This window comes from Sciurus vulgaris, assembly GCF_902686455.1.
Source record: "Sciurus vulgaris genome assembly, chromosome: 4".
NCBI classification, from domain to species: domain Eukaryota; kingdom Metazoa; phylum Chordata; class Mammalia; order Rodentia; family Sciuridae; genus Sciurus; species Sciurus vulgaris.
Genome location: NC_136464.1, coordinates 87,219,227 through 87,242,441, shown reverse-complemented (window position 1 = coordinate 87,242,441; position 23,215 = coordinate 87,219,227). Strand labels below are relative to the sequence as shown.

Sequence of the window (23,215 nt, the reverse complement as noted above, 5' to 3'; positions counted from 1 at the left end):
AACAAATATTATCAGAGTAAGTATACATTCATACAAAACAAAATAAACCTCAACTGCTACTTTACATTGTGAATGAAAATTATTTTGAGATGAATCACAAAAATAAATATAAAAATTATAAAACTTCCAAAAGAAAACATAGAAGAGTTTTATTATATTGGAGATAAATACTTCTTAGAATGGATAAAGAAAGCAATGACCATATAATTTACCCAAAGCAATAACAACAAAATCCCCCAAAATCAACCCCATCCCTCCATAAGAACCCCAAACAAAAACTACAATGGAGCAAAATTACATAATTCTAGCCATATAAAGACCAATAAGAACATGGGTAAGGCAAGACTTTAGGAAAAACACTGACATAACTAGTGTCTATCAAAGAACTTATATTTAGAATACTGAAGAACTCTCATGAATTAATAAAAACACAACTCGGTTTAGAAAAATGGGCAGAAGATTTGAACATACACTATACCCAACTAACAACCACATGAAACACAGCAACATTATTACAGTGTAACATTAAAACCACAGTGAGATACCACTATAAACTGAAAAGAATGACTGAAAAAAAAAAAAAAAAAAAAAACTAACACCATTAAATTTTGGCCAGGATATAGAACAAGTAGAAATCAGGCACTGCTCAAAGAACTTAAAATGGCACAATGATTTTGGAAATCAGGCAATTTCTTACAAAATTAAATATATATCCACCCTTTAACCTATAAATTACGTTCTTAGGTATTTAGAAATTGACAATGGAAATTAAAAATAAATGCCAACAAAAACGGCCTAGAAGAATGTTCTTAGCAGGTTAATTCAAAATAGCCTTTTATCAGTCAGGGTTCAACCAGAGAACTACAACCAGTAGGATATATATATGAAGAGATCTATTAAAGGAGTTGCCTTACACAGTGAGAACTGACTAGGCAGGTTCAGTAGGAAGGCTAGTACTCAGACATGGACTGCTGTCCACAGTAAGAATTTCTTTTTGGGGGAAAGTCTTAGCTTTGTTCTTTAGGCTTTTGAACTGATTGAATTTGGATTGCCTAGATTATTGCAAATAATCTCCCTTTTTAAATGTCAACTGCTTGTGGACTTTAATCACATCTACAAAATATCTTAACAACAATACCTAGATTAGTGTTTGAATACATGGGGGCTGGAACCTATCCAACCTGACATATAAAAAAGACTATCACAATCTAAAAGTAGGAATGATCCAAATGTTCATCAACAGAAAATGAGCAAAACAATCTTACAGAGGAATTATACTTTTAGTAATAAAGGATAAAACCACTGATGTACTCAAATCCATAGATGAATCTCACATAACATTTTATGCAGAGAGCAAAAAAAAAAAGATTAAAGAGTATATACTGTAGAAATCTATATGTATGAAGTTCTAAAAAAGATAAAACTAATTTATGAAAAAATAAAAATTGTGGTTGTTTCTGGTACTAGCATGGGGATTGATCAGAAAAGGGCTCAAGGAAACTGTATGACTGGATGAACACATTATTCTATGTCTTGATAGGAGTGTGGGATGAAAAGAGCAATATTTATTTGTCAACTTACCACAATACACACTTAACATTACATATTTCACTGTGTGTAAATTTTACTTAAAAATAGAAAGAAAAAGAAAAAAGAAAATGAAAAGAATTATAAACAAATACCAAATTCCACTAAGGTTTGCTTTTACAGTGGCATGGTTTAGTAGTTCTGAAACCACCTAAATGAATAAGAAAAATCTAATTAAGAAAAACATAGGGCAAATCCAAAATGAGGGGCATTCTACAAAATAATTGGCTTATATGCTTTAGAAATATCAAGGTGGACAAACACAAGGAAAGGTTGAAAAACTGCTCCAGGGACTATAAATTATTAATATTTGTGTTTACTTTAGCATTTTATAATGCAAGAGTATAAAAGCAGTTGAGTAAGTACTTGCCTAATAAACATAATTAATGAGCAAAACAGAAAGAACACTGTACTAACTGAGATTAGAATAATGAGGCCAGGTATACTTAATCTGTAGGTACTATATAATTGAACCAAATACAAAAACTCACTTCTAAAAGGATAACATGGTAAAGAGTGACAGATTGAGATTAGGACACAGGAGAGATTTAATCTTTACTAGCCAGGAGATCTTGGATAACCAAACCTCACTGGGCTTCATCATGTGAAATGCAGGGTTATAAATAATTCTTCTTACCTCACAGAGTTGCTTAGAAAATCAAATAGGACAAGCTAAAAATCCTTCTAAAGCAGTCAGTGTTGACGTCATTAGATTTTAACTTTATTAGGGGGTAGAGAAAACAAAGACATTTGACTCTATTTATAAGGGGATTAAAAGTGACTAGGTTTACTGGTCTGAAAGGAACCAAGAGACCAGGAACACTCTAGTTCTGTTAAGTTTTCCACCTTGGAGTAGACAATTCTCATTTTGCTTATTCATAAACACATACATACACACATACACCCCTGCCTAATCTGATCTCTTGACTATTAAAACAAACACCTGTCCTGTCTTCTGAAAAGGAAGCAGCTGAAAAATATAAAATAGCAATTATCATGTTTCTACTTCAAGTAAGGATAGCTTTCAGTTTTCTTGAGAGAAACCAGGTTAGATTTATCTTCTTTGGGTATAAGAAATTAAAAAATACACATACAAATGCTTTTGCTTTAAACAAATTAAATCCTGGGTTTCTATAGTGACAATTTTCACAATTATATTGATTGTTTTGAAAAATGGATGCCATTAATGTGCTTTAAATTCAAATTTATTAATAAGCTATTATGAAAATGTAAAGGCAAACATTTAGTGGTAAAAGCAAACAAAACATAACGAATGGTCTTTGTGATAGCTCTCTCTAGGGATGGTCTATAGGACTTTACAGTTAAGGAAGACCTTCACTTAAGGAAATATCTAGAAGAAACCCATTAAAATTCTCATCAAGAGTTTATGACAGCTTTATGAGTTTTTAGATTTAGTAAGAAACATTCTTATTTTCTCTTTTTAGGAATAAAAGTTTGTAATGAACAGAGAAAAATATTTGAAGATAAAAATTTCTACCTACCAATTGATGTGCCTTAGAAAGATTTATATAAAAGTCATCTACTCAATTTTCATTAGCATCACTCATACAATGGTGATTATGCAGTAAATAGAATAGTTTTGCCTTTAGTCCTCATGATTAATAAAAATAAAAAACAAAAACAAAAAAACAAGTACAGACATGTTTGATTCCAAACATTTCTGAAAAACTCCAACTGAATTTGAATTTTCCCAAAGAGCTGGTGTCATTTAGCAAAATGCTGTTTCTGTAGTGACAGGTGCCCTCAGCATTGCACCTTTATAAGAAGATGGCACAGTATTACAAGCAAGGGTGTCTATGTACAGTCATTTCTATCAGTTCTGCTGACACTCAGAAAAAACATAAGGAACTGTAATGTCTGGGATAATTTGATTAACTGCAGGGCAGATTTTATGTTAAATATACTATTCCTCTGCTCAGAAAGTTTCATGTACAGGCAGGCACCTGCTTTGTGTGCTCACCAAATAGAAACAACAACAAAAGCCCCTTAGAGCCCTTTAGTATTGACCCAAATTGTTGGACATTGTGGAGAAACATATGACAGAGGGGAAGAAAAGAAAAGGTAAGACTGGAGTTTTATTTAGCTTCCTTTACCTATACTTATCAAAAGGTTTTAACTTATGGCTTGCCCCCAGGAGGATCACAGCAAATAGAGGGATAACACTGTATAAAAGTATTTGCCTGTTTGCATGACCTGTTTCATATTCATTTAAAAGTCTGATGGCAACCAGATGTCCCACAATGATGATAAATTTAATTTATTTCCAATTTCTCAAACTCTTCTACAGATTCAGGCAGCATACTCACAGCCATTAGCTCACTGAGCCTGTATGCATCATTGGAATGGAATTGATCAGGCAGATAGATGCAGTGCATGGTTAAGAATCTCCTAAGAAGGGAGATGGCAGAAATCCAGACATCAAATAGATGATGAAATGGCCATTTCCATTAAGGGAACATCACATCACAGATATTAATTAGGAGGCTCTATAATAAAGTTAAGTGGAAGTGGGAAAAAAACACTGAGTTAAAAGTCACCCCAAATGTCCTTAGCTTGACTTAATTACAGACCTGAAGGTAAGCCATGGGTCTGCAATTTTCCATTCATTTTACAAAGGCTATAGGTAAGTTAAAGACTAGAGTTAACTCCCAAGTGATCTGTTTTCAGACTGCAGGCAAACTATTTTTAAAAACAAATTATCTTAAAAAAAATTCCCAGGGAATTTCCCCCTTTATTTACAATTACATTAATGGCAGATGACAAAGGGACTCTTACTACTACTATAAGTGAAATGAAGCACATAAAACAAAGTAGCTCTTAGTGTAACTCCCAGCATTTTACCAAGATTTTATTTCAAGGATATAAATTCATCTTAAAAACTAGTGGGATATTTTGTTCTGGGTCTTCAGTTCAAATCCAATTTAACCGCTAAAAATTTAAAATCTTTTAAAGTATTATTTGTATACCCAAATGATGACAGTCACATTCCTGACCTTCACAGATCCCTGAGTATAGGGTAAATAGGAAAGACAGTAGAATCAATCTAACTTTCCTATGTACATATATGAATATAGCACAGTGAACTTCAACATCATGTATATCCATATGACTGGGATCCTAATTAGAATAAAACACATTCCATGCTTGTATAAATAAAAAGATTCTACTAGCATGTACAACCTAAAAACAAAAACAAAAAAAGAAATATGGATAAGCTAAAATTTATTATAATTTTAAAAATTGGGATAAATTTTCATATCACAAAATTTACCCTTTTAAAGAATATAATCCACTGGATGTTGGTATATTGACATCTTCCCTCAAAGAAATCCCTTTAGCCATTATTCCCTATTTCCACTTCTCTTTAACCATTTCAGACAATTATAATTATCCACTTTCTATCTCTATGTAATATAACTGGAATCATACAATATGTTTTTTTGTGTTTGACTTCTTTTACTTAGCAAGTTTTCAAGATTCATCTATTACATAATAAACAAAAAGTTCTGCAGCCATACAATGGATGTTATTTAGCCATAAGAAAGAATAAAATCAATTTGCTTTTTTTTTAAAAAAAGAAGTATTTAGTTGCCCAACGATGGATTTATACCAGTTTTTCTTTCATTTTTTTGTTTTGTAATCTTTTGCACTCTCATTTCCCACAGTATTTCCCATAACTGTACCCTTTCTATGTGCTTACATAAAAACCAACACAAACAGCCAAATGACCAATATGAGTTGAGGCAATGCTGAGAACAAAAAGGGTCTGTGTCTGTTCTGTTTGTCTTTCTCTCTCCATTTCACTACAATTTGGATCACCACTCAGAATTGTGGATGAAATACTTCAAGTCATTTTCATATGGCTAACTAGGGTTCCAGCCAAGAAGAAATCATTTGCCAACCTTCCAATTCTAATTTCCTACATAAACTCAGACAATTAACTTTTTTTTTTGCCTTACCTCAGCAAAATGGCAGAATTACAAGCATAAGAATTAACACAGAATGTTTAATTGAAGCAAAATAACTCATTGAAAGCCCCTTTACTAAGAGTAGTCACAAAAGATAAGGAGACATCAACGAAAATGATAAAGTAAAAACCTTTGCAAATTCTCCCCTCTATAAAAGCAATAAGAACACTGAATCACAGTGAAAATAAACTAGAAATAAACTAAAGGCTTAAGTAATCCACTCAGTGTTTATTCAAGGAAAACTGGTGGAATCTTGGTAAAAACAGCACGCTTAATTTTTTAAAAAAATAATTTTAGTTGTAGATGGACACAATACCTTTATTTTGTTTATTTACTTTTATGTGGTGCTGAGAATCAAACCCAGTGCCTCACACTTGCTAGGCAAGTGCTCTACTACTGAGCCACAACCCAGCCCCTTAATGGTGTTTGAATTTGCCTTATTTTCATTTCACTCTCCCAAGCTCTGTGGCAGCCTTAAAAACCAGCTATCCATAAGCACAGTGAAAACTAGCAGCCTGGCAGACACCAGAAGGGGCATAAAAGTGACAAACTTCTTTCAAAGCTCCATTCTCAAAGAACTGTCATTATTTCATCTGGTTTTCTCCTTGAAGGAAGACCTCACTTCGAAGGGTCTTTGTTTACTGGACTTGAAGCTTTCCTAGTGCGAAAAGCCTATTCCCGAAGGGTTACATGAAAATAAACAGGCAACTACTTAACATTCAGGTTGCCTGAGGTGGTGATTGTCAGTTGGGGCAAATAATAGGCTAACCAAAAAGCTTCAAAGGAAAGGCTGAGGAGTAAAGGGGCTGTCCACAAGGAGCTTAGAAAAGTTCTAACATATTCCTGGAAGTCTGGAAGACCATGTGCATGCCCACAGTCAAGTGAATGCTCAGGACAGACCTCAAAAGGCCCTCAGCTCTCCCCTCTGTCCTAACCTTAAGGCTCTATGTAAGAAGGAAATGAAGAGTAAGGCAGAGTCAATAACTATGGGGGGAGTGTTAAAGGTGAGCCTCCACATGTACACAGTTTCAGCACAGGCTAGGTGACTTTCGGGCTCTAGGCATTTAAGGAAATCTGTGTAAGAATTAGCCGACCACTAATCTAATTGAGCAGACTTGTAGTGACTATACACAAGACTTTACAGCATTCATTTAGGAAAGTTACTAAACAAACAACTAACAGCAACACTGAATTCTGATGAGGGAAAAATCTCATTTACAGGGTTGCCACAATATATGTTTCAAAATGTCTAGTTCTCAATAACAATAAAAAAAATAAGGCATGGAAAGAAATGGTAATATGATCCACACCTAGGAAAAAAAAGCAGTCAACAGTAACTGATGTTGGACTTCCTAACAAACACTTTATATCAGTTATTTTATGGAATGGCATCAAATTAAAAAGCTTCTACACAACAAAAACAATTGGGAATGTGAACACAGAACCAACAGAATGGGAGAAAATCTTTGCTACTCTTCTTTATATATCTAGAATATAAAGAACTCAAAAAATTTAAAACAAAAAAAAATCAACCCAAATAATAAACAGACAAATGAATTAAACAGTTACTTCTCAAAAGAAATATAAATGGCCAACAAATATATGAAAAAATGTTCAACATCATTAGCAATTAGGGAAATGCAATTAAAAACTACACTGAGATTTCATCGCATACCAATCTGAATGGCTGTCACCAAGAAAACAAATAATAGGGGCTGAGGTTGTGGCTCAATGGTTCAGATCTTGCCTAGCACGTCTGAGGCACTGGGTTCGATTCTCAGCACCACATATAAATAAGTAAATAAAATAAAAGGTCCATCAACAACTAATAAAAATATTTTTAAAAAGAACACAAATAATAATAAATGCTGGAGAGATTGTGGAGAAAAAGGAACACTTTTACACTGTTGATAGGACTGTAAATTAGTACAACCACTTTGGAAGTCAGTACAGAAATTCCTCAAAAGACGAGGCATGGGAACCACCATAAAACTCAGTTATACCACTCCCCAGTATTTATCCTAAAAAATTAAAGGCATCATAATATAGTGATATATGCATACTCATCTTTATAGCAACACAATTCACAACAGCCAAAGTATGGAACCAATCTAGGTGTCCATCAATAGTTGAATGGATAAAGAAAATGTGGTGTATATACACAATGGAGATTTATTCAGCCATAAAGAAAAATTAAATTATGTTATTTGTAGGAAAATGGTGGAACTAGACAGCATTATGTTAAGTGAAATAAGCCAAACTCAAGCTCAAGGGTCATGTTTTCTCTCGTATGTGGAAGTTACAGAAGAAAAGGGAAAAGAAAGGTAGTGGAGAGTATCTCATGGAAAGCAAAGGGAGATCAACTGAGGGAAAGGGATTAGGGGGGTGGGAGAAAGGGAGGGACAAGGAAAGTGCTGGGAGTGATACTGGCCAGATTATATTGTTATATTGTGTGGATGTATGACTACGTAACAACAAATCCCATCATTATGTACCACTGTAATGCACCATAAAAAATGTGGAAAGAGAAAAAAAATCAGTTATTTTAAATATGTTGAAAGAACTAAAGAAAACTGGCTAAGTAACTAAAAAAAAAAAGTGTAAAGACAATTCTCAAATAGAGATATAAATAAAAACATAGATATTATAAAAAAGAACCAAATAGAAATTCTGGAATTAAAAAATACAATAACTGAAATAAGAAATTCATTAGAGGGACTCAAAAACAGATTACAGCAGGTAAAAGAAAGAATCCATGAACTTGAAGATAATGTCATTTGAGATTATACAGTCTAAGGACCAAAAAAGAAAGAAAGTAAAATGAACTTAGCTTTAGATATATTAGTATACCAACATTTATAAAATTTGGGAGCCTGAAGAGAGAAAGGGTAAGAAAAAACATCTAAATAAATAATGGCCAAAAATTTAACAAATCTGATGACAAACATTGAACTTTCCAGCTCAATGAACTCTATGTAAGATAAAGTTTGAGTCCATACCTAGACAAATCATGATCAAACCATTGGAAGGCAAAAAAGAAAAGGTGGAGAATAAAATGTATACTCAAGATATTCTAGGAAAATGAGACCATAACAACTTCAAAAAGCCAAGTATAAGTAACGTATAAAAATACTAGGACTAATACCCATCAGTAGCCTCTAATCTTCACAACAGATATTCACAGGTGGGGAGGACTACCCCATTTCCATAGTTCCCAAAACTAACCTGTGATAATAAGACATTCATTGTGATCCAGCACCTCAGTGAAGAGTCGTGAAACAATCAACTCAGGATTAATTAAAAAGCGGATTTCTTCTTGTACAAGTCCTGCACTGGTTACTCCACCTCCAACAAAACGATTTGCAAAATCCACCTGTTTGAGAAAATGTGGCATGTATGATGATCTAAAATACCAGAATTAGGATAAATAAGCACATGCCAAAAAGTTCTAACTTTCTTTTCATTTACCATAAAAAACAGTCCTCAAATTACTCATCTTCCCAAGGAGTCCTTGTTATACTAGTGCACACTCTTCTCATTTCATTGTGTTAATATGTCTGTATATTTCTTTGGATTCCAAAAGTGTGCAAGGAAGCTCAGAAATATTGTTTCTGGGCAAAATATTATTATAGGAACTCTTATTTAATAAACCTTACTTGTGCCCTCATGACCACAAATCAAGGGAGAGCTTTTGCTGGGAAAGTTTAACATTATTTTCCCACATCCATACTCAACCTCCCTTTATATATTTCAGGTGACTTTAAAATAATTATATCTTTTTTTTAATAACAGTTTTATTCATAATTGAAAAAAAATTTTTGGAAGCAACCAAGATGTCCTTCAGTAGGTAAATGGATAAACTGTAGTACCTCCAGACAATGGAGTATTACTCAGCTCTAAAAAGAAATGAAAACAAGTCATGAAGACATAGAGGAAACTTAAATGAATACTGCTAAATGAAAGAAGTAAATCTGAACCAACTATATGACATTCTGGAAAGAGCAAAATTATGAAGATAGTAAAAAATATCAATTGTTACCAGGGGTTATCAAGGAGGGAAGTTTGAATAGGTGGACCCCAGAAGACTTTTAGGCCAGTAAAAATACTTTGTATGACACTAGCATTATACATCGGTCTAAAGACACACAATGCTTAACACCAAAGTAAATGCCTATGTAAACTATGGCATTGGGTGATGATGAAGTGATATTGTAGGCTCATGAATTTTAACAAACATACTACTCTACATATGTTGTCAATATGGGCAAGCTATGCATGTGTGGGGGCAGGAGGAATATGGAACATCTCTGTATCCTCCTCTCAGTTTTGATGTGAAACCTAACACTTTTAAAAAACAGTCTTTGGGGGCTGGGGAGATAGCTCAGTTGGTAGAGTGCTTGCCTTGCAAGCACAAGGCCCTGGGTTCAATCCCCAGCACCATGGAAAAAGAACAGAGGGGAGGGAAAGAAGTACTGGGGACTGCAATGGAGCAAATTATATTCCACGCATGTATGACTATGACAAAATGAACCCCATTATTAAAAAACAGTCTTTGGCTGGACATGGTGGCACATGCCTATAATCCCAGTGGCTCTGGAAGTGGAGGCAGCAGGATCCTGAGTTCAGAGCCAGTCTCAGCAAAAGCGAAGCACTAAGCAACTCAGTGAGACCCTGTCTCTAAATAAAATACAAAATAGGGTGGCTCAGTGGTCAAGTGCCCCTGAGTTCAATTCCTGTACCACCTCCCCTGCAAAAAACCTGTCTTTGTTGACTAGGAATAGAACCATCATATGATCCAGATATACCACTCTTCAGTATTTATCATAAAGAATTAGTCAGTACACTATAGTGATACTGCACATCCATGTTTGTAGCAGAACAATTCACAATAGCCAAATTACAGAACCAAACTAGGTGTCCATCAACAGATGAATGAACAAAGATGTGGTATACATATACAACAGAGTCCCATTCAGCCATAAATAAGAACAAAATTATGTCATTTGCAGAAAAATGGATGAAATTCGAAAGCACCATACAAGTGAAATAAGCCAGACTCAGAAAGTCAAGAATCATATGTTTTCTCTCATATATGAAAGCTAGAGAGGTAAAGGGGGAAAAAACCTGGGTGGGGAATCCCATAAAAATAGAAGGGATATCAACAGAATAGAGGAAGGGGAGGGAAAGGGGAGGTATTAGGAAATGAGACTGACAAAATTATATTATGCACATGTACAAATATGTACCAATGAATCCCACTGTTATGTATAATTATAATGCATCAATAAAAAACATAAAAACAGAAAAAAAGTCTGAATTGTCAGTGGTGCTGAGGTTCAAAAACCCTGAATTATACTCAGGAAAATTAAGATTCTCTCAAAATTTCCTCCTTGTATTCATAGCATTTTCCCAGAGTGTTTGGAAGCAGCCTCAGTTTGCTTGTTAGGAACAGACAGTGCCTCACTATCTTTTCCTCCCTGAAAAGAACATCACTGGGTTTTCTTCTTGGGCTGACTTTCCTCCTCCTGCATCAGGCCTTCTGAGAGCTTCTTTGAAATCCATGTACATCTGAAGGGAGGTCTCCTGCTCATACACTGAGGTGACCTCAAAATCTGAGCTTTCACAAGTCTAGCTGTGTGTCCTTGAACTAATCATTAGCTTCTCTGAGCCTCAGTGTCCTCTTCTGCAAGTTGAAGATGATGGGTTACTGGGAAGGTCAACTGTGCACCTGCATGTAACTTCAGGTTCCTGCTCACCTTGAAGCACCTAGCTTCAGTGTTGAGGTTCCTGTCAGGCCTCCCTAGCCATCTTCTCCAGACCATAACTGTCTAAGAGGACATGGCAAAGAGTAGGCTGGACAAATGCCCAGGGCAGACATGAATAAAGACATCGATATAATTATATCTTTCTTATTAAAATAGCAATCAAATGCTTGTCCTAAAGAACTGAAAAGTTTAGTAGTTGACTATTTTGGGATAACCTTTTTCTTCTATTTTGTATTTTATTTTGAGACAATCTCATGAGTTGCTTAGCGCCTCACTTTTGCCGAGTATAGGTATGAACTCGGGATCCTCTTGACTCAGCCTCTGGAGCCACTGGGATTACAGGCCTGTGCCACCATGACCAGCCACCAACTGTTTTCAAAACAGGAAGGAAGGAGGGAAGGAAGGAAGGAAGGAAGGAAGGAAGGGAGGGAGGGAGGGAGGGAGGGAGGGACGAAGAAGGAAGAAACCTGGTATAAGAACAAAAATTCAACTAAATTTATACTTGCAAGGTAGTCTATAACTCATACGCTTTTTTTTTGCAGTGCTGCATATTGAACCCAGGGTCGTGCACATGCTAAGCTATAACCCCAATCCTTAATGATCCTTTACGATGATATCTACTGATGAAAAAGAGCTACATAATCCTTGTGGGAATGCACACTCAAATTGCCAACGTTATTTCAGTTCACGTAAGAATTGGTGTCCATCTTAGCCTTAGGTTAGGGTTAAATTACACAGATACATATAATTTATTACATACATATTCACACACACAAGTAAAATAGAGTTTACTAAGTACTATAAGAGAGGACAGTATACTTTCTAGTCTCTGTAAAATATAAGATCTATTCAAACTTGTTGTATTCTCTGAGGTAACTAATACCAAATGATAACCTAAAGCTGATTTTACAACAGAGTAGAACAAGATATGAATCAGGTTAGGTGTGCTCGTACATGTCTCTCATCTCAGTTAATCAGGAGGTGAGGCAGGAGGATCGCAAGTTCAAAGCCCCCCTGGGAAACATAGCAAGACCCTGTATAAAATAAACAAAACAAAATAATAATAATCCCCACCAAAAGAATATAAATCTTTTATTATGAAAAAGTATATGTGAATAGATATTGATAGAATTCTTTTGTGTGTGGTCCTGGGGATTGAACTTGAGGGAAACATACCATCAATAAATTCTTAAAATGAGTTACTATTGAGAATCTCATATTTGGGTTTATATTCTTTTTTTTTTTGTAATGGTATTTAGGATTTAACCCAGGGCTGCTCTACCATTGAGCTATATCCCTAGTTATTTTTTAATGTTGAGACAGGGTCTCATTAAGTTGCTGAGGCTGGCCTTGAACTTAACATCCTCTTGCCTCAGCATCTTGCATCACTGTGTAGGCGCGCATCACTGCCTCTAGCTGGCTTTGTACTTGTAATCAGTACTAAAAAGGGGGCGTGGAGAAGCCCAGTTACCCTTTAGCTTATGTAGAAAAACAATTTTTGGTGAAACTATTGATTAGAATTGGTTACTTACTATACTGAGGTCTTTAGGGACTGGGTGATTTGTGGCTTAAACTACTCTATAAATATTTACTGAGTATTGTGGTGGGAACTATGGGATATGAAGATGAATAAGAAGTACATGGCTCCTGGCCTCACAGGATTTGCAAGCTAGATGGGAGTCAGGACATAAGCAGAATGATAATATGATAATTAAAGAGCCTGTTAGTATGTATTTGTTACTTTTCAAATAACAGAATTAACTAAATCTGAGCATGGGAGGAGGATTAGGAGAGTTTTTAAGAAAACACAGTATTCGATCCAGGGTTATCTAACACATAGCCTGAGGGAACAGCTCTACAAGAACATAGGGAGAAACCCACAGCTACGTGAGAGGAATTATGCTGCTTCCAAGGTAGAATATATTATGTGGAGGGTTATAGTTGATGAGAAACTGGTCTGGGGTCTAGGGAATTTTTACTCAATTTTGAAGTTTCTGGGAAAGATTCATATAACAACTGGACTTGTGTTTTAGGTAAGATACTTCAGGCTACAATTTATTTATTTATTTATTTTAATTAAAAATCATAAATTTACATAGGGCAATGTTGTTTGATTGTTATTTTTTCCCTTCCCCCCCACCCCTCACAACCCTCTTTTCCCTCTATACAGTCCTTCCTTCCTCCATTCTTACTACCCTCCTTATCCTTAACCCTAAACCTAATAATAACACTAACCCCTCCTACCCCCCATTATATGTCCTCATCCACTTATCAGCGAGATCATTCTTCCTTCAGTTTTTTGAGATTGGCTTATCTTACTTAGCATGATATTCTCCAATTTCATCCATTTGCCTGCAAATGCCATCATTTTATCATTCTTCATGGCAGAGTAATATTCCATTGTATACATATGCCACAGTTACTTTATCCATTCATTAAATGAAGGGCATCGAGATTGGTTCCACAATCTGGCTATGATGAATTGGGCAGCTATGATCACTGATGTAGCTGTATCTCTGTAGTATGCTGATTTTAAGTCCTTTGGGTATAGGCCAAGGAGTGGGATAGCTGGGTCAAATGGTGGTTTCATTCCAAGCTTTCTGAGGAATCTCCATACTGCTTTCCAGAGTGGCTGCACTAATTTGCAACCCCACCAGCAATATATGAGTGTACCTTTTTCCCCACATCCTCGCCAACACCTATTGTTGCTTGTATTCTTGATAATCACCATTCCATTTGGGGTGAGATGAAATCTTAGGGTAGTTTTGATTTGCATTTCTCTTATTACTAGAGATGTTGAACATTTTTTCATATATCTGTTGATTGCTTGTACATCTTCTTCTGTGAAGTGTCTGTTCATTTCCTTAGCCCATTTGTTGATTGGGTTATTTGTATTCTTGGTGTAGAGTTTTTTGAGTTCTTTATAGATTCTGGAAATTAGCGCTCTATCTGAAGTATGAGTGGCAAAGATATTCTCCCACTCTGTCGGCTCTCTCTTACATTACTGATAGTTTCCTTTGCTGAGAGAAAGATTTTTAGTTTGAATCTATCCCAGTTGTTGATTATTGCTTTTATTTCTTGTGCTATGGGAGTCCTGTTAACGAAGTCTGATCCTAAGCCAACAAGTTGAAGGTTTGGACCTACTTTTTCTTTTATAAGATGCAGGGTCTCTGGTCTGATTCCGAGGTCCTTGATCCATTTTGAGTTGAGTTTTGTGCAGGGTGAGAGATAGGGGTTTGATTTCATTCTGTTGCATATGGATTTCCAGTTTTCCCAGCACCATTTGTTGAAGAGGCTATCTTTTCTCCATTGCATACTTTTGGCCCCTTTGTCTAGTATGAGAAAATTGTATTTATTTGGGTTTGTGTCCATGTCCTCTATTCTGTACCATTGATCTACCTGTCTATTTTGGTACCAATACCATGCCGTTTTTGTTACTATTGCTTTGTAATAGAGTTGAAGATCTGGTATTGCGATACCCCCTGCTTCGCTCTTTCTACTGAGGATTGCTTTAGCTATTCTGGGTTTCTTATTCTTCCAGATGAATTTCATAATTGCTTGCTCTATTTCTGTAAGGTACATCATTGGGATTTTAATAGGAATTGCATTGAATCTGTATAGCACTTTTGGTAGTATGGCCATTTTGACAATATTAATTCTGCCTATCCAAGAACATGGGAGATCTTTCCATCTTCTAAGGTTTTCTTTAATTTCTTTCTTTAGTGTTCTGTAGTTCTCATTGTAGAGATCTTTCACACTTTTATTAGATTGATTCCCAAGTATTTTATTTTTCTTGATGCTATTGTGAATGGGATAGTTTTCCTAATTTCTCTTTCTGAAGATTCATCACTTATGTATAAAAATGCATTGGATTTATGAGCATTGATCTTGTAACCTGCTACTTTACTGAATTCACTTATAAGTTCTAAGAGTTTTCTGGTGGAATTTCCAGGTTCCTCTAAATATATAATCATGTCATCAGTGAACAGGGATAGTTTGAGTTCCTCTTTTCCAATTCGTATCCCCTTTCTTTGGTTTGTCTAATTGCTCTGGCTAGAGTCTCAAGAACGATGTTGAATAGAAGTGGTGAAAGAGGGCATCCCTGCCTTGTTCCAGTTTTTAGGGGGAATGCTTTCAGTTTTTCACCATTTAGAATGATATTGGCCATGGGCTTAGCGTAGATGGCCTTTACAATGTTAAGGAATGTTTCCACTACCCCAATTTTTTCTAGTGTTTTGAGCATGAAGGGATGCTGTATTTTAACAAATGCTTTTTCTGCATCTATTGAAATAATCATGTGATTCTTAACTTTTAGTCTGTTGATATGGTGAATGACATTTATTGATTTCCTGATGTTGAACCAACCTAGCATCCCTGGGATAAAACCCATTTGATCGTGGTGCACTATCTTCTTAATATATTTTTGTATACAATTTGCTAAAATTTTGTTGAGAATTTTTGCGTCGATGTTCATTAAGGATATTGGTCTGAAAGTTTCTTTCTTGGAAGTGTCTCTGTCTGGTTTAGGTATCAGGGTGATATTGGCTTCATAGAATGAGTTTGGGAGGGTTCCCTCCTCTTCTATTTCATGGAATACTTAGAGGAGTATTGGAATGAGCTCTTCTTTAACGGTTTTGTAGAACTCGGCTGAGAACCCATCTGGTCCCGGACTTTTCTTTGTTGGTAGGCTTTTGATGACCTCTTCTATTTCATTGCTTGAAATTGATTTATTTAAGTTGTGTATGTCCTCCTCGTTCAGTTTAGGTAATTCATATGTCTCTAGAAACTTGTTGATGTCTTCGAGGATTTTTATTTTGTTGGAGTATAGATTTTCAAAATAGCTTCTAATTATGTTTTGTATTTCACTCGTGTCTGTTGTGATATTTCCTTGTTCATTCCGAATTTTAGTGATTTGAGTTTTCTCCCTCTTTCTCTTTGTTTGTGTGGCTAAGGGTTTATCAATTTTGTTTATTTTTTCAAAGAACCAACTATTTATTTTGTTAATTTTTCCGATTGTTTCTTTTGTTTCAATTCCGTTGATTTCGGCTCTGATTTTAACTATTTCCTGTCTTCTATTACTTTTGGTGTTGGTCTGTTCTTTTTCTAGGGTTTTGAGCTGTAGTGTTAAGTACAATTTAAGGAATAAACTGCAAAGTATAAATTAAAAGCAAAGATAACTACTAAACAGTTTAGACAAGAATTACAAGAGCAGGGGCAAAGTAAAAGGGGAGACCCAGCAAAGAAATAAAATGAAATGCTTTTGAGAACTGAGACCAAATAAAGAGCCTGCAAGTGTAATTCTACTGGAAGTACAAATAAAAAATCAAGGAGGTTTGAGATCAGTCTCACGTAATTTTTACTGGAATAAGTTATAGAACAAATAAAAATATAAGCTCTATCTAACTTATGTATTACTTGATAATGATCATGAAATACGTGCAATATGAATGCAATTGTTTACTGAAAGGTCAACAATTCATTACTTGCAAGATGTACACAGAAATAATGCACAAAACTAAATATGCTTCTAAAAGCAGGGGTCTTTAAGAAAACAAGTTTCTATTACTTAAAAAAGTTCTTAATAAAAGGCTCTCTATAACAGGTGAGAGACCTGTTCTAGTACATGGAAACAAGCATATTAGTGCTTCTTTATTTTTAGTCACACATTTTTACAAGTTTCTTTACTTTAAAAATACTTGTTCAGATTACTCAGCTTCTGAATTATAACTTGATGAAAAGAGAGAAATCATAACATTCTTTAGAGAGGTTTCGTTGTTGTTGCCATTCAGCACAATGTAATTTATGTGCTACCCAAGGAGCTTTACAATACTGCAATACAATATTACCTGATCCCCTGGGGAGATACAGCAATGGGTAGGGAGAACAATTAACAGTGCCAGAAGCCTTTATGGTATTCTTTTAATCTACTGAGGTCTCATATTTCATCTATAATATATTCCAGGGAAGTGAGGAGAATCTTAGCCTCAACTGTTGTTAAGTAATTTCCTGTTAAATTGTACTGTAGCTCCTGTGGAGCTAACTAGAAATAACTGTTCAGTTCATATGTATTAAGAATACCTCAATTTATCCAAGACTTTAATAGAGAAAAAAACTTCATAAAGAAGGGACTGTGGGGGAAGTAATATATATTTCAAACAGTTTTTAAGCAGATTTTGAAATTATGTTTTTAAGTAGAAGAAAAAGTTTATTGATTGTACATATATTAAAATATTTTTTAGTGAGTTTGTTTCTGCAAATGTTAAATCCAGGACAAATTGCCAATTCAATTTTCTTAAACACTTTTGTTTATGAGTTTAAATAATTACTGGGAGAAGGTGATCTAAAATAAAACATAGTTTGTTTCCTTTAAAATTTTAATTACAGAGATGTCTAAATAAAAGGCCATTCTAAAAAGAATAATTCATCAGTCACTTCCAACATATGTGTATCATAACTATGCATAAATCAGTCTAGTTAAATTCATCTATTTTCTGAAAATTGCTTTCTTTAGCTTCTAACCCAATACAAGTACCAAATTAGAATCTAGGAAGAAAAATTCCCAGTATAAATGAGATGATACACAAGCCTCTTTCAAAGAAAACTAAGTTTACAATGCTCTTATAAATGGAATAAAAACAAAACACTAATATATTATCTCTGATTAGTGAATTTTTAAAAATTGCTATAAATCAAAAGCAAAATATATGCTCAGGTTAGGTATTATGAAATTTTAAAAAAACTACATACGTGAGGTGTTTTATTAAGATTTTTTGCTAAAAAAAAAAATTTTTTTTAACTAATGACAGTTACAAATTAGTAACAAAGATTGAAGAACCGACAGAACTTCCTGCTATCTCTAACATGAAAAAAGACATTAGCAAGCACAGCTAGCTCATGTGCTTAAAACTGTTTTATATAGGAGAGAAGTTTTTCTTATCAATCAGTTTTAGATGTCTGCCTCCTAGACCTAAGGCTATTGGTGGCAGAAAAACATCTCAAGCTGGTCATCATTTGGGGCAGAGCGAGAGCCTTATTTTAAAAAAAAAAAAAAAAAAAAAAGAACAAAACTGGCTGGTGACAGCTTGTCAAGAACATACTCTGAGAATGTCCTCCACTGTCAATCTACAATCACTGTCTGAACCAGCAGGACTGATGTTGTCTAGATCTTGGGACTTTCTGTCAAAGGCTTTTTAAAGAGGCACATGTAAGAAACAGAGAGCATACACTGGCAAATAACAACATTACCAAGGCTGTCAAAGTGATCTGTTTGGTGTTTTTCTCCATTCGGCTATGATGCTTCTTTGCATTAAATCAGTTTAAGAGACAAATAAACAGCCATTCAAATTTCCTTGTCTGTCAGAAGCTTGACAAGAAAAAAGTCTTAAACATGCACACACACAATTGAGAGTCACCTACCTGTAGCATGCCTTGTCCATTTCCTTCTATGGTACCTTCATAAGTAACATGCAGTCGTGTCAGGGGTTTGTCACATCTATAATGTAAAAATATATTCTCTTATTTTTCTGTTAATGATAAATAATTCATCACAGACAAATCAGAGAATATAGTAACTATAAAATAATGAAACCACTTCAAATCTCAAAAGTCAGAAATAGATGACTACTGTCAACATTCCTGGCACTGAATCTCTCAAATTTTTCCTTATGCAAATCTATAAAGATACACATTTAAATTAAAATTAGTCAACACACTGTTTGGAAACCTGCTTTTCTGCTATGTAATATCAAAGTTTCTCTTCTGTAAGGTAGTTGCAAAACTTGTCAAGACATAAAAAAAATGAAGATCTATGATATTTTACTATTATGCTAGAGTTCACAATCTGAGGGAAAATGTAGAAAATTTGGCAATAAATTATATACAATTCTCAAGTGGGCTCTATTTTCATATGTTTGTGTGTGTGGGGGGGTGTCCTGATGAAAATACATGCCGCACAAATAGTGATCTGTGGCATTTTCATATTAAAAAAGATGACAGATGAACCTAGTACCTACAAGTCATTCAAAAGACACAATTGTTTTCTTTCCCTTTCAAAACTCCTCAGTCACTGAGGTGTTGACCTGCCTTATATCATATTAAAAGTCAATTTAAGTGAATTAACAGCATTTGGTGATGATATGTTTCCCTTACTAGATTTTTTCCCCTTGATTTCTTACTGCATAAAAGACAAAAATTAGCTGGGCATGGTGGTACATGCCTATAATTCCAGTGAATCAGGAGGCTGAGGAAGGAAGATATCAAGTTTGAGGCCAGATTCAGCAACCTAATGAGACCCTCAGCAACTAAATGAGACCCTGTCTCAAAAATAAAAAGGAGAAAGATGTGCTCAGTGATAAAGTGTACCCAGGTTCAATTCACAGTTCCAAAATTACATACATACATATATAAAATTATAATAGAATGTAACCAAGATTAGATCCAAACTCCTTATGTAAGGGTGGCAATAATTTTTTCTGAAGGGGAGGATGATTATATTTAAAAAACAATGATTTAGAAGGTTAGCTGGGAAGCATTATTTATTTACTGAGATTGGTTTCCTAATTTTAATGAGTCCAAATATATATCTGGCAAAACTCTAGTCTAATAGACTGTTAAACCTTAAATCCAAGTAGGTAATCCAGTACAAGTTCTATTCTAAGACCTTTATTTGTATTAACTCATTTAACTCTCAAAATAACCCCATTATGATCTCCTTTGCAGATGGAAAAGCAAAGCACGGAATATTTTAAAGTAACCTGCTCAGGTTTTATAAACATGGTAGCAAAGATTTGAATCAAGGTAACCCATTTCACTGGTCCAATTACACCATAATTTTAGAAAAAAATATACAATCCCTTGTAGAAAGTCCGTAGGTTTGATTTTTTTTCTTTTCAAACTTCCTTTTCTTGTTCCTACTTCACTAGCCATTTTATTCAGAGAGAGACCACCTGTGAGGATACTACTGAAAACGGCATAAAGAAGCATGGTCCAGAAATGTCTGGAATGTCAGTCAGGACTTCAAAACAGAATTTCCATCCATTGTCAACTATTCTCCATGGCTGCAGTTGTTAACTTTATATTATTACAGTTCTTACTGTAATTATGAAATTCCTAAAAACTATTTCTTATTTGTTTCAAGTATTCTTCAACTTCCCAACAGGTCTCCTATTTGGGTCCCAGCAAAGCTTCTACACTCCTGTCCCAGGAATCAAAGACAAACTATTCTGGTTGTCTGCAATTAAGGAAGCCTGGTTGTTATTTGCTGATGATGAAAGGGCTTACTAATGTGCCAAAAACTGGGATTCAGAAAAGTCTTGAACTTTCTGGCACCCACCTAGTCCCTTATTCTTGACAATCAACAGTCCTCATCTTTTCTTCATTCCTCTCTTTTTAAATGCACACGTTTCTAGTTCTATGGAGTCTGCAAGACTGATTTTAATTACATTCTCCAACTCACTTATGAAGCAGGTCAAACAAACAAACACACAAACAACAACAACAACAACAAAAAAAAAAAAAACCCAGAGACACAGAGATAAAGAGATCAATAAAATATAAATAGTTAGAAAAGGTATCAAATTAAATTCTGCCTATGAAAGTTAAGGGGACAATCTTCATGTCAGAGGGAAAGTTAATATACCTCATTCACATAGCAGCCTGCATTTTGACCTGTCCCTACTTTCCAACAATGATGTACAAATGCGTGTCCTTTCACACTGGTGTCAAATGAATAGGCTCTGTGAATGACCTATAAAATCAACACCAAAATGGTATGAACACAACATCTGTATTCCTTCTAAAGACTAATAGAAGAGTGAAGAAAAGCAATCTTCTGTACTTTGGTCTGGCCAGATGACATAGCAGAATGTTACATTTAGTTCTATGCATCATATTTTAAGAGAAACCAATGAAAGGGGGTACATCAAAAGCAGGTTTAGAATTCCCAAAAGAAGTACACTATGGACTTCTGTTCACTGTTACCACTGTCAAGAAAATGTTTTTAAGCTACTAAAGGCAGGCTGAATGTTAGAGAACATTAGATATTAGATTTATTCTAACTCCAGAAGGAAGAACCAGGAAAGGAAGAGGGCTTATTTTTAGAAGACAGACATTTTTAGTAAATAAAATGTTAGGTAATAACACATGCAGCCATCAAAGGAACGGACTGAGGTAAACAGTGAATTTCCCATCAATGAAGTTGATCAGTCTCTCTCTGTTGAAGGCATTATAGAGGTAATTAATATTTTGGGTAGGCAGATGGACCACATGACTTTCTAGGGTCTCTCACATCTCTAACGTGCCATGATTCCTAAAGGTTATACATGTTGTGCTCCTTTTTATCTACTTTTATCTACTTTATCTACTTTATCTACTTTTATCTACTTTATCTACTTTTTATCTACTTTTAATCATCTCAATTATGCACTCAGCCATCTGAATTAAGTTTTTCTTCACAAACACCTTTGATGGATGAACACATGATAGGAAAGTCACTAAGCAGATATGTCTTGTCAAGTTAACTTCCTTTAAGAGTGATTCCCCCTCATCACTAATTCCAAACAAAACAACTAAAAACTATGATAAAAATTATTAGACAGTGAAAATATAAGAGACAGTGTTTAACATAAAATGCACACCTAAAAATATACATGTAGTATGCTTGATCATGTCTTCACCTATTTAAAAAGTCAATACACATTTTTAAATGCACTGGGGATTTCCTCCAGATTAGGAAATATGTTATCGATTTCAGGGTAGTGAAGATCTTACCATCTGAGTTAACTCAGACTGGTCAGGACTCTTAGTGTTTTCAGGTCAATAATAATAATAATTTTAAAATTCCCAATGAATCAGCAACAACACAAAATCTGCCAAGAATATACACAAAGAGCAAAACTTAAAATTCCCCACTTAGATAAGTTCTAAATAATTACTGCTTATATCTCAGCTAAATTTTAAAAACTTTCCCCAATATTGTCCTCCAGAAAAAAAAGTCATAAAATACAAACACTAACCAAAAAGGAGGGTATAAAGGAACATTTAAATATTGATGTTCTACTTAATATAAGTGTCTTCACACACACAACTCCCTAACCTCCAAAACTCTGTTTCAGAAGACAAAGCTAAGGCAAAATGGTAGAAGTCAAAGAGCTGGCAGATTATGATTTAAAAGCTGCAACTTTTCTAAAACTGAGTCCTCTCATGGTAAAAAAAAAAAAAAAAAAAAAAAAAGACCTTCTAATTCTAAGGGTATAACACCATTTTTATTATTATTACCTTTCCCATTCAGGAAAATCTTCAAGACTCTGTCTTGTAAATGTCACCAACCCAGTAGGTTCTACAAAAGCAATAAACCAAAAACACACACAAAGTAAGTTTCAATTGTGAATTATTTGTAACAAATGAGGAAATACTAACTTTAGCACAGACTTGATATACAGTTCTTTAATACCTGGGGGGGGGGGGAGGTTGTTCTAGAACCCTCCTCATGCATACCAAAATCTATGAATGCTCAGGTCTCTTATATTTGCAGATAAGCAATACACATCCTCCTACTTTAAATCATTTCTAGATTACTTAAAATACCTAATAAAATGTAAATGCTAACTAGGTTGTTATACTGCATTGTTTAGGAAATAATGACAAGAAAAAAAAAGTCTGCACATGTTCAGAACAGATGTAATTTTTTTAAAGATTATTTTCAATTCATGGTAGGTTGAATCTTCACATGGTCTCAGATACAGAGGGCCAACTATACAGCAGAATACTGATTTAAAATAATTATCCTTACATTAGAAGCACCATCTATAAAATAATAAGCCTGCACTAAACAAAACAATACAAGTAACAGCACAACAGTAGGATTTGAGAGCTGGC

The 23,215-nt window shown here is 34.7% G+C and overlaps 1 protein-coding gene across 1 annotated transcript in view; it reads right to left on the bottom strand.

The window, feature by feature from the left end:
* PARG (poly(ADP-ribose) glycohydrolase) overlaps nt 1-23,215 on the bottom strand; it is a 128,914-nt gene that overhangs the window by 36,163 nt on the left and 69,536 nt on the right. Inside the window, exons 11-13 of the mRNA XM_079136482.1 lie at nt 22,616-22,676; nt 18,758-18,833; nt 8,802-8,949 (exon numbers count right to left, since the gene is read on the bottom strand). Coding sequence (XP_078992608.1) covers nt 8,802-8,949; nt 18,758-18,833; nt 22,616-22,676 — 285 coding nt within the window. The remainder of the gene's footprint in view (nt 1-8,801; nt 8,950-18,757; nt 18,834-22,615; nt 22,677-23,215) is intronic.